At 41.2% G+C, this 12832-nt stretch overlaps 2 protein-coding genes across 2 annotated transcripts; one reads left to right on the top strand and one right to left on the bottom strand.

Moving 5' to 3' along the window:
* The first annotated feature begins 9799 nt into the window (after positions 1 to 9799).
* On the top strand, positions 9800 to 10621 carry LOC108831065 (uncharacterized). The gene has a single exon (XM_018604635.1). It carries the CDS (start codon positions 9800 to 9802, stop codon positions 10619 to 10621), a length of 822 nt encoding a protein of 273 aa, XP_018460137.1.
* A 503-nt stretch (positions 10622 to 11124) lies between these two features.
* On the bottom strand, positions 11125 to 12026 carry LOC108831066 (uncharacterized). The gene is made up of 2 exons (XM_018604636.2): positions 11304 to 12026; positions 11125 to 11214 (listed from the first exon to the last, which is right to left on the bottom strand). The coding sequence occupies exons 1-2, from the start codon at positions 12024 to 12026 to the stop codon at positions 11125 to 11127; spliced, it is 813 nt and encodes a 270-aa protein (XP_018460138.2).
* Between the last annotated feature and the right edge of the window lie 806 nt (positions 12027 to 12832).

Below are 12832 nucleotides of genomic sequence, written 5' to 3'. Positions count from 1 at the left end.
CCGGGAACCTAGCGACATTTTCATTGGTGGCAGGTGTCGTAGTTTTTTTGAAAAGTGCTTGGCTGTGGGTAATATCGATGCCGTATTCTTCGAAAGTCTCCGTTTAGCAAGTCGTGGTAATGATTTGGAAGCAGCCGTTGCTCTTTTGGCGCAAAATGTTCCAAACGATGATGAATCGACCTTGATGTATGGTGTTTTAAACGTATGTATAGGTGACGTAATCAAGGCCAGTGAAGCGTTTCAAATGTTCATTCAGCATCATGACCAACTACATTCTGAGAGAGTGAGGCAGATGTGTAACGCACTGGAGTGGAAACTGTCATGGTACTCGCCACCATATATGGATACGTACGCGCACTCTTTCAAATATCCAAACGATGATGTCATAAAGCAGCCAGACTGCGCTTACGAGCACGATCCAAACTTTGATCGTTTTTGTAATTCATGCAATGTATTCTGGGCAGCACGTAACGTTTGTGGGATGCTATAAGGGCCGTGGATGTTGCGGATGGAGGCACATCTACTTAAACATGAATTATTTGTAACCGTTGTAATCTTTTCCAACAAAAATACAACGGCTATATTCGTTTAAAATGACTAACAACGGCTAACTTTGTTTCGAGTTTAAACATGTTGCTGGACTCACTGTTGGGCCTAACTTTGTTTCCAATTTAAACACGTGTGGCCCAAATCATGTTGGTCGTCCCTTCATCAACCTTTTTCATTAATAAGGAAGACAGACCGATTTGACGGTTGGGCGGCTCCAAAAAAACTATCTCCTCTCGGAAACTGTATTTGTTTCTCCTTCGAACTCATCTTCAAGATCCAATTGCTCGAAAGATCATTGAAACCCTAAAAATGTCGTCTTCGTCATCTGCCTCCACCCATCTCCGCCGCCGTGAATACAACAGCACAAGTTCAGATGAACGCTCGAGTTCCTCCCCTGAGCCGGTCGAGGAAGAACTGCGTTTTATGACATTTGAAGCGCGCTTACAAGCAAGTCAGGGGTTCTTTATCGCCGGCCCACCGGTGCCAAACCCATGGTCTAATCGTCATCTAACTGAAGTAAGCTTCCGTAAGTATCAACAACTTTGCATACGAGGATTTCTAGTCCAGGGGAAGTTAGTGTTAGATGATCCGGGATTTGCTGAGGCTCGCTCAATAATAGAAAATGTTGGGTGGATGTACACTGTATTGCACGTGCGGCCTTTCTGTCCAAGGGTGGTTAGAGAATGCATCTCCAACCTATACGGTTCGGACGCGGGGGTTTACATCAGGGGATGCCGTTTCGATTTCGACCCCGTCGTTATTAATCAACTATTCTTGACTCCAATTGTGGAACAACCTCACACATGGGAGGATGATGATCTGTCGCAGGCAATTACCTTCCTCACCGGTGGTCGCTGTACTCACTGGGACCCTTTCTCCCTAACACAGCTCCTCCCACAGTATCTTTGCCTCTACAAACTGTGTGAGTTAAACTGGCCACCTGGATTCCATGTAGATGCAATGCTAAAAAAGCGTCTTTGTTTTCTCTTCGCGTTTGTAAGAAACAAGCCTATAGACTTTGGTCGATTGGCTTATGACCAGGTCATCGAAATGTCTCGTCAGTCAGATGCCGACAGGAAAATTGTTCTCCCCAACTTGATCTATCAGACTCTCAATCTTCAGAGGGACATTTTGGCACTTCCAGGTGATGAACCCCTAATTGGTCAGCCTGAAAATGTTAGCGGACTGGAGGCGGATCTTTCACTACGTAGGGGGAGAAGAGGTCGTATCCAATCCGATGATTGATATCGATGCTACTATAAATTCTGTTTCTGACTGTAGTTTTTTGTTAAGTTCTCTATGTTACTCTAAGTTATGTTTTCGGCTAGTACACTAAGTATTGTTTTACCCTCTATCTTGTTACTTTATTCGGATATAATATCTACTTTTGTTATTAATGTTATGCATCCATTGATGAACTAATTGGTGTACAACAAATATTCGGTACAACCAAAACCCGTAGACCTCAACAGTTGATACGTACAGCTCAACATTTACTAACAAATATTTGCTACAACCATAATATATTTCCTACAAGCATAATATATTTTGCACAGTCTTCTTTTTGGAAAGAGATCAAGGTATACCGTACACCTATTTTATAATAAGGTTACTTCATACTATAGTATGACCATATAATTTAATTTTCACGCAATGTTTTTTTGTATAGCTTGGTGTACGCTGCAAGGCTTTGACGTTGTAATAATTATCAAAATACATGTGTACACCTTTAAAACCGCTTACGAATATATTAGTTTAGATAGCTCTTTCACTGTTAAAAGATGAAGACGTATAGCATGAAATGGTGTACTTATATTTTTGAAAGAACAACTAAAAATTGATTTGTCCACAGAAATGGTACTGAAATATTTAAAGCAAGTGGGAGACATTGGAACAGATCCAAAAGAGCTTACAGTTTTTGCAGGGTCCTTCTTCTTGAACACCGTAATCATGGCCAGAACGGCACTTTGGTGCTTTGATTAATTCATCATCTGGGAATTTGAACGTAGACACGTATGTGTTCATATATGGTGGATCGAAGAGCAACAAACGTGACTGAAGCTCATCTCCAAGTTCATCAATGGCGTCTGACCTAAGGTCCGCATGAATGGCTGCGAACTCCTTGAAAACTTTTGTAGCTTCCTTGTCATTACCAAGGCATACATTGAATATACCAACGGCGAACGTTGAAGGTGCGTGTTCAGGAACATTTGCTTCCAAAAGGTAAATGCTTTCCTAAAGTCCTACAATTGCTGCTACATTGAGGCCCTCGTAATACAAGGCGTCCTTATTACCAGAGAACGCGCACTTCCTGTTGAATTTGTGGAACTTCCCATTATTCCCGACCTCTCGGTTACTGTAGTCGAGCATAGGTGTTACATTGCACTTTTGTAAGACGTAGGGGTCATGGACCAGACGGTATCCGCGCTTCCCAGCACGCATGAAAGGTCGAAGGTGCCAAACTGAATCCTCCCCAGCCCGGGCTATAATTTTTGTAATAATTTCGTCTGGGAGATTGGGGAGTATTCTTTCCGTCATACTTTGGTTGTGGAGGAGTATAGGTAGTTGAGAAAATGTAATTTACTGGAGTTGTTTGAAAACGTCTTGTTCGACCATTACTTTTAACCTAACAACCTTGCTTAAGTATTATCACTATCTCCGTCTGTGGTATGGAAAGTAATACGGAGTAATAAGTGTGGCTTCTACGGTTGGTGGAACATTAATTTTTTGTTTAACCGCACAAGCCTCTATCAGTATTCCATCTATTTAACTTTGTTTCATCAGTGTTTTATTAAAAACACTTCACAAACACCCGAATATTATGGCACCTACTGTTCTCCCAGACCTTCCCGACGATATTTTCATCAAAATCCTCAAGTATGTCGCCGAGGACTCATTTTACTTCCTTGGTGGCTTCCTGCTGGCTGGGAAAAGGGGTTACTCACTTGTCCATGAACCTTCCGTCTTAAAGAGTTGCTATATTACTGAAATGGTTAGCTTCGACACGCATTCTTCCGCAAGTGCGTTGACGCCGGCCACAGAGAGGCTATATGCTATGCAGGTCTCCACGCAGCAATAGATGTTGATCTGCCCGAGAGTATCCGTATTTTGGAACAAAATGTGCCAGCGCATGGATTATCAACCTTAGCTGTTGCAATTTTCTATGTCTGTCTTGGCAAAACGAAGGAAGCCAGCAACGCCTTTCCGTTGTTCGAAGCCCATCACGCTGACCTACGTTCGGAAACCGTTCTAGATGTGGGAGAGTCGATCCACTATCTACTGACGACGTTTAATGCGTCGTTCCTTAACAAATATATGGGATCCTTCCAATTTCCGGGTGATGATGTTATGATGCAACCAAAATGCCTTCATCTCGACAGGTGCTGGATATTTTATGTTGGGTTGGAGGGTTCGTGCGAGAACTGCAAGCTGTATTGGATATGTAACACCATTTCTCAGATGCTGTAAAAGATGTATTTGTTGTTGTTTTGGACTTCAATCAATATTTGTTGTAAAAGATGGATTTTATGTTATGTACGAAAGTAACCCATTTTCAAAATATCGTTCATTTACTCCCCAATGTCAGTCAAGTACTTTTGAATTAAACGTAAACAACTACTAAAATACCTACCAAAGCCGATTCTGCAAGTAAGAAAGTAAAAATAAGTGGAAACATAAGCCGATTCGTCATTTCATTAGTTCATTAACTTTGGTGATGATGTTTAAAATATAGGTGGAAACATAACTTTTGTATTAAACGTACTCAACTGCCACGCAAAATTCCTCTATTTATGATGCTCCTATCAGGTCTTCTTTGAACTCATCCTAGAAGAAACAACTTTTAAGTTCCCTACATTTCAAAATAGTATGGCTAATTCCCTTCTCCCAAATCTTCCAGAGGAAATTATATCCAATATTATTGATCTGGTAGGACAAGATTCTGCTACGTACCTTGGGCCAATCATGAGGGCTGGGAAACTCGGTTAAGAACTAGTCCATAATCCACGCATACTCCAGCGTTGCAACGTCACTCCTATTCTCGCTGCTTCATCTTGTCAAATCTGTTATAATAGTAAGTTTCGCGAGTTCTTCCAAAAATGCGTGGAGGTTGGAAACATAGAAGCGGTTTACTATGAAGGTCTACATCATTCAACAACTGTAGGCCTTCAAGCAGGAATCAAAGTCTTGGAGGCAAATGTCCCATCCCATGGATTGTCAACTTTAGCTGTCGGCATATTCTATTTATGTCTGGGTAAAAGTATTGAATCAAACAATGTCTTCCACCAGTTCGCAGTCAACCACGGCGAACTAAAGTGCGACGCCATTTCTGAAATGGGAGATGAGCTGAAGTATAGATTGATCGAGTTCCATGCGCCATCTTCGCACAGATACAAGCCAACCTTAATATTCCCGGAGGATGACGTTCTCACTGACAATGAAAAATGCTTCTTAGGTCATGAGTACTTCATGGATCGGGATGAAGGGTGTAAAAAATGCAGGCTTATCTGGGCGACTTGGCAAATTTCACTAATAATGTAAAATTACCCTTCAGGGTTTAACCACAACGAATGTGACTGCATCTGCGGTTTAATGTAATGTCCCCTTTTTAATTGGCAACTTAATGGTTTAAAAAAATTACCCTTTGTTTATTTATTTCACCCGCATTTTCTTGAACCATATACCCAATTAATCGGATAAGTAATTTTCTTATTTTGTTTACGAAAGTAGCCGTTGGAAGATGTTAAGCATTTTAAAACAAGGGGATTATAGACGTTACGATATAGCCGTTAAGCATTGGTTACAAAATGAAGCCGTTGGAAGATGTTAACTCATCCTGGTTCTCCTATATAAGAAATATGAACTTTCCCTTTGATTTCACTCCTACCAGATAAAAATGACGGACCCTTACTATGCATATCTGAAGCAGCATAAAAAGGATAATGATTGGCGCGAGTGGGTATGCTATGTTCAACATTGCATACCCAAAAAATGTGTGTGTGATGCTCCTATCACTTTGGAAACGGACGATAAAGGAACGAGTTACTACTCCTGCAAATATTTTGAGGTGAGAACTAGAGTTCATAATCGTATTTATATTGTTAATCGAATAGTATGCATTTGAAGTTGACTTTTCATTGCAGGATGACGGCTTGCACATTCGACATCGCTGTTTTGATGCTATTGAAGAAGAGTTGCAGGAGTTAAAGGAAAAAGTTGCACAGGAGTCGATCATGCGAAGGCAGGTGGAAGAAGAGTTGAAGAAAATGCGTGAAGAGATTAAAGATGTTAAGAAACTACTTATGCCGCAGCCGGAAATGGGTCATCATTGTCCTGAGAGTGTCTTTCATGGTATTGAAGAAGAGTTGTGTATGGTAAAGGAGGAAATTGCAGCCGAGGCCAACAGCCGAAATAAGATGGAAGATGAGATGAACAAACTGCGTGAAGACTTCAAAGAAATTAAGCAAATAATTATGTTCTGTTCTTCGTAAATATTCACATAATAATGATGGTTTATTCAATAAACGAATGTACGCCCTTCTCATAACAGCGTACACTTTACTTTAAAAGTTGCACACCGAGTGTAGTTATAAATATTCGAGACTATGGCAGACGTGTGTAGTGTTTGATATTAGTATGTTTAACTATTTACGTATCAATTTTTTACATCGTACACCTTACTTTTATAAAAGTCGATCAAGTAACCCTTTAGGCTTACGTACTAAACATCTAATAGAGGTTATAAATATAGTTGGTGTGCAGAGTGTTTTGAAGGTATACGTTTATTTATCTAGTGTACGTACTACTAGAATTAAAAATTTGTTACATTCTGAGTACAACTTTTACTAAATTTAAATTCACACACTTTATCCCATAAATAAAGCATAAATATATAATAGTACTTCAATTTCGACAATCCATTTGTGTATACCATGACAATAAAACTTAAAAAACTAATACTAAAACTATATACGAACTCTTACTGCCAATATGCAAAGTCTGGATGACCGGTGGATGGCTTAAAGTCGCGTAGGAAAAGAGCTACCTCTTTTATCCAGAAGCAGCGGTTACACATGTCTTCCGCCTTGCTATTCTCAATGTGGTAAAGTGCCCAAGCCCAATCCAAAACAGGAGTACAAGGACAACTGTAAAACGTCGGGAGCATTGTTGATTCAAAGACGTGCCTCTTAATACCGAAGTCCTCCCTATGATCGATATTCCATATCCCGTCGGAGTTTCTGACGACCTTCCCGATATCAGCAATGGTTTTTCTTGTAAATCCACATAAGAGGTCGCCATCACCACCCCAAATCTTGGTTGTCATTGTATAGGTATATGAGGCAGGCTGGTATCCTGCATCTGCTGCTCTCTTTATCAAAGAGAGGCCTTCAACTTGACGATCTTGTCTGTAGAAGTACTCTACACCCTTGATGTAAAGAGTACTTGGGTTCCCCTCCTGATAGCATCTTCTCAACAGAGGAGGAAGCTTAAACATCCCCATCCTCCAAGGGATACTCAACATATCAAAGGAAGCATAAACCTCCGCATCGTATGACAACGAACGCATAGATTTGCTAGTAAACCGGAGTGTAAAAAGATCCTGGCAGCCGTTACGTGCCACGCGTTGAACCACAAAGCCCTGGAGATCTGTCGGGAGGTTTTCTATCGGGAATTCTGTCATTATCAGCACTTGTTTGATGATTCCGGTTGGGAGATGAAGGGATGTGGAGTATGTGCAAAAATGGAGGTATTTATAAGGACTTAAACAGTGATGAAGTGACATTAACGAAGGGGACGCCTTCTTCAAATTGTTGTCTTGTCGCTAAAGTTACGACTTTTAGAAAGTTACGACTTTTAGAAATGTATAACCGACACTAACGAAGGGATGTCTATTAGTGAGTGTTGTTTATAACCGACAGTAGCGGTTGCGACTATCAGTTAAAGTTACGACTTTTAGAAAGTTACGACTTTTAGAAATCTATATAAATGTACCGAAAGAAAGTCTTCAACTAATCTTCAGACCAAATATGGCTTCAAATATATCACCGCAGGGTTCAATGAGTGTAAAAGAATACGAGAAATATTTTCTTCAACATGAAGTCTGCAAAGCTTTGAGTCAGAAAAGCTTGATGACCTTGTACCTTTCTGGCCTCAACGAGAAAATACGCAACAGTTTAAAGGATGCCAAATTCTACACGTTAGAAGAGCTGATGGTACGTGCTCGGTTGGCTGAACATCCGATTGAGCAGGGATCTATGACCGTTCAACAATACAAGGACTTCTTCGTTAACCATGACGTCTACAACAAATATGACTCAACCACATTGATTTCCATGTTTCTTTCTGGTCTCAAGAAGGACATCCGGGAGGCGGTGGAGGGAAAACATTTCTCCTCCATGGAAGAACTATTCGAAAGCGCACTATTGGCTGAAGATCCAATCGAGCAGCGTTCATCAACAGTAGATGAAAACGTTGATTTCTTCATAAATCATCCTGTATTCAAAACACAAAACCAAACGACATTGATGACGATGTTTCGTGATGGTCTGAAGGAGGAGATTCGTGATGAGTTAGGTGAAACAAAGTTCTCCACTCTTGAGGACCTCATTGAAAGCGCCCAAGAAGCTGAACAAATACTTCTTACCTCATCGGAGGAGTCAGAGGAGGCAGTCACTGAGATGGATCCAGAGCTGCGGGATATATTAGGCTTCTCAGATGAGAAAGAGGATATGTATGATTCAGACCCATATATGGATGAATCGGAAGACCCCTCTGTTGAAGAGGATTTAACGGACGACACCATATCGTCGGGGGAGTTCAGGGTGACTGATTACAACGATGAGGATTCGGCTGAAGATGACGAAAAAGATTCCCAGACCGGCTCCGAAAGTGATTAGAGAAAATGAAAACGATTAAAAACTACATATATGTTTGATTATTTTTCGGTTCATACATTAAAGACTACATCTATGTTTCGTTTACATTCTCGGTTAACTTTTCTTTTTTACCGTTTTAGGATTTATACCCTAAACTTATACCCTAAACTTATACACTAAACATAAACCCTAAACTTTAACCCTAAACTTATACCCTAAACTTATACCCTAAACTTATACCCTAAACTTATACCCTAAACTTATACCCTAAACATGTATGGCAATGAAACCTATTTTAGATGTCAAAACAATGAGTTCGAACTCTATTTGGAATGAAAAATCAGATCATTAAAAGGATGTTAAAGGCATTACAAAGATGTTCAAACTACATATCTTAAGCATTACAAAGAAGTTTAGATGCATTACATGTCTTAAGCATTACAATAACATGATTTTAAGCATTACAATACGACCATTAGAGCTTTAGAAAGCTGTTGATAGTGTCTTCTTCCAACTCTTCGTTCTTGACCAACTCACTTCTAAGCGCAGCAATTGTTTTCTTTAATTCCTCAATAGTTTTATCCTTCTTACGTATTTCATTTCTTGCTTCGATTAAAGCTTGTTTCTGCCATCCAAAAGCATCTCCTTCATCGTACCATTGGAAAAATTTGCATCCACTCTGAGACAAAAACGAAATTATACAAAGGAATACTAATTTCAGCATGTACAGAGGAATAATCGTTTTACCGGGTATAGTTCACATCCATAGAACCTTCTGCCTGGATTCTTATCTGTCCATGCTTGACGGATCTTCGCCTCTAAACGACAATGACAAATCACTTTTGTTTGAATTGCCTGGCCCCATCGCTTATTGTTGTTTCCTCTACCCAGTTCCATTTATCTCTTTCTCTGTTTTGATTTCTCTGTAACAAATCGATTTCTCTTATGAACCCTAATTTTGATTTCAGGAGAAGGACGTATATTAAAGTCGACCAGAGGTGGATATAACGTCCGGGTCGGGTCGGGATTAACTTAATGGGTTTAAATTTATCTAATCACAATTTCACCCCATTATGTTTTGTTAAAATCAATTAAACCTCGATATGATGTTTGCACCATATTTTATGTTAAAACGCGTAAATTCCACCGTGTAATCAATTACTGACATACCCACTCAACCTTCCTTAAGACACCAAGTTACCGAGAATCGAGAAGTTGCAAAGTCGCCACGCCTTAACCTACTGTTTAGGGGAAATGCGAAAAGTCCATTAATAGGTTAAAACAAGTAGTTTCTGAGGATTTTATAAATTCAACTTCATCTCCTAGAAGCCAAACCATTTCATCTTCATCTCCAAAACTAACTGTTGCTGCGAAACATGGTGTTAGACATCAACCAAGGCTCCATGACCGTGGATGAATACAAGGAGTATTTCCTAAGTCATGAGATCGTTGCTACGAACGACGAGGCGTATTTGATACAGCTCGCTCGTGACGGATTAAACGACGCAATCGGTGAGGCTCTGCATTCTGTAGAGTTTTCAACGCTTGAAGAATTCTTTCAAGAAGCAGCCGCTGTCGAAGAGGAACTGGAGATAGAGAAGAGTCCAGAAAAAAAACAAAGTCGCCGTAAGAGGAAGGCGATGGTATTCTCGGACCCGGAAGACGAGTACCCTGGGGAGAAACCGGAAGAGGAAGATGACGAAGACAGTGAAGAGGAGGAAGAGGGGTCTGATTATGGAGTTACGCGGGCCGAATTTGACGAGGACGGGATGAGTGCCGACTCTGACTATGCCTCTGAGTATGGCTCTGACTATGCCGATGACGGCAGTAGTGATGAAGATACCGCCCATGGCGAACGCCGATCCTTATCCGCAAACCCTTCCTCTGGTGACCCCAACCCCGTCATCGGCGGTGCTTCTGGCCCTGACTCCGCCACCGACGAAAACGCCTCACTCGCGGGGGGTTACATTGTCTCCACCGCCTCCATTACTAGAGAGGTGGCCAGCTCCAACGCCTCCATCGCTGGAGAGGCGGTCGTAGTAAGCTCCGTCTCTTCCTCCAGCTCCGCTGCAGTACGATCGGTCTGTAGCTCTAGCTCTAGCTGCGGTGGATTTGGGTCCGTCGCTGACTCCAGCCCGGCTGTCGATGCCTCAAATTCAACCACAAGCTCGGGGGCACTTAACGGCGGTGGTAAATAAGCTATCCTCCTCTCGGTTACCTGATTTTAATAGTGGTGGTTCGTTTTTTTGACATATGTACGTCTAACGGAATGTAGCCGAACGGGTCCGATCCCTTTTATTATTATTGCTTTAATTTTCCACTCGGTGTAGAACATGAAGCTAGCTGTTTCCTTATCGGATTTAAATTTCAAACATGTGGTTATATTTTGTTATATTTTGTATTAGGCGTACGTTTATTTATCGATGTACGACAATTAAACTACTAAGTCGGATGGTGTACATTAGTCTGACGGCGTACATATAAAAAACACCGTACACCTTTCCTATGGTGTTCGGGTGTACGGGACGTTAAAGCATGATATTGGTTTAAAACTTGAATCTATATGAGATAGATTCTTCTAATCAACCAAAAAGATAGAGTAACTACAAAATAACACTTGTTTGGCTTCGGTGTACCGTTTCTATGGGTGTACAGCCTTTTAAGATATTAAATGACAACAAAAGAACGATCATTAAAATGATCACGGCAAGGGTTGCTTGCATGTAGTCTTCTTGTGACCAAGCATGAAACACCTGGAACACTTGTTTGCCTTCTTTTTCCTCGGCCCCTCCTACAAAGAAAAACAGTAAATATCATTGACATGACCTATATCTCCTTATATTCCAAAATTAATCAAAGGTGTATATTAGGAATCTTTACCGGATAGTCTCCAGCTGAGAGTTTCCTTTTAACACCGGGTCTACCCTTTGTTCTTTTTGTACTCAGTGGATAAAGATCTATCTTCAAAACTTCTGGGGGAACATCAACATCCTTAGGATCTGGAACGGGTAGTATGATACCCTTTACTGTTTCAGACCAGGTTGTTTTCAAATGGTATTGTGAAACAAAACTGGTGTACGCCATGTTACGATAAGAAGCAGCCGCTATTGCATGTCGGCATGGCAACCCAAGCTTTTGAAATTCAAGGCAAGAGCAATTTCGCTTTTCAAGATCTACAGTGCAACTGTATCCACTGGGTTTTAGTGTCACCTCGAACAGCCAGCCTAAGCATGGCATAACAAGATAGCCAGTTGACAACACCAACTGTTCAACAAGAACTTTTTCGATTTCCTTAGGAATGTTCCCATTCAATTTTTCGATGTCGCATCGTCTGCTCTCATACCATCTTGACAACATCCGGCGGATAAACTCAAACAAAGCCATTACAGGACTATCACGTGCGGGTAGAAGTGCGTGATTCAAAGATTCAGCAATGTTTGAAGTCATCATGTTATATCTGTCCCCTTCGAAATGTGAACGTGTCCATAACGTTTTATCGATTTTCTCCAGATATTCCCAACATTTCCAGTCCGTAAGCTTTATAAGGTCATACACCTTCTGAAACTCCGACACTTTGTATGCTTCTCCTGCCCAGCCAACCATTGCTTTCTGCGAAAGGCCTTTGTACTTTTCCTGGACGTTTCACTGAAGGTGTACGAGGCAAATTCCATGGTGTGCACGTGGATACCACTGTTCTTTAGCTGCAAATATGGCGGCGCATCTATCGGAGATTAAGGTTAACTCACTACTGTCTTCAACAATAGTGGATAACCTCTCGAAAAACCACTTCCAAGAATCTGAATTCTCGCTTTCAACAACTGCAAAAGCAATCGGAAAAACCCGGGTGTCTGCGTCTTGACCGCTGACACTTAGTAAACAGCCTTTGTATTTCCCAAACATATGTGTTCCGTCAACCACAAGGACCTTCCTCAAATGCTTCCACCCATCAATGCATGCCTTCAGTGACATGAATGCATACTTGAAACGTGTATTTCCTTCAACATCCGCTTCGGTTTCAATATCGGTGATAGTGCCCGGATTTGCTAATTTAAGTACGTGAAGGTACTGTGGTAGCATCATATAGGACATCTCTTCTGTCCCTTGAGCAAACGCAATAGCGAGTTCCCTCGCCTTCCAGGCTTTCCAGTAACTGCATGGATAGTTGAACTCAGTACGCAGCACTTCCGGAAGTTCAAATGCACGAGGTCCAGAGTGCAGTCTTTCGTATTTTGAACGCAGTAGTGCTGCAAGTACTTTTGATGTTCCATGTTTTTTGTACAGCCCTCGTACGTCAGCAGAACATACATGGTCCAATATAGCCTTCTTCACCATATAAGTAGGAGACTCACCGAGCTGCTTACCCACTACCCTCCAACTGCACTCTTTATCAACGCATTTCGCCGTAATGA

This window comes from Raphanus sativus, chromosome 8 (assembly GCF_000801105.2).
Source record: "Raphanus sativus cultivar WK10039 chromosome 8, ASM80110v3, whole genome shotgun sequence".
NCBI classification, from domain to species: domain Eukaryota; kingdom Viridiplantae; phylum Streptophyta; class Magnoliopsida; order Brassicales; family Brassicaceae; genus Raphanus; species Raphanus sativus.
This window is presented reverse-complemented; position numbering and strand designations above follow the sequence as displayed.

Coding starts and splice junctions, on each gene's coding strand:
- LOC108831065 (XM_018604635.1), top strand. CDS start 9,800: ATGGTGTTAGACATCAACCAAGGCTCCATGACCGTGGATGAATACAAG.
- LOC108831066 (XM_018604636.2), bottom strand. CDS start 12,026: ATGGTTGGCTGGGCAGGAGAAGCATACAAAGTGTCGGAGTTTCAGAAG. Junction 11,215..11,303: donor TCTCAGCTGGAGACTATCCG/GTAAAGATTCCT, acceptor TTTTCTTTGTAG/GAGGGGCCGAGGAAAAAGAA.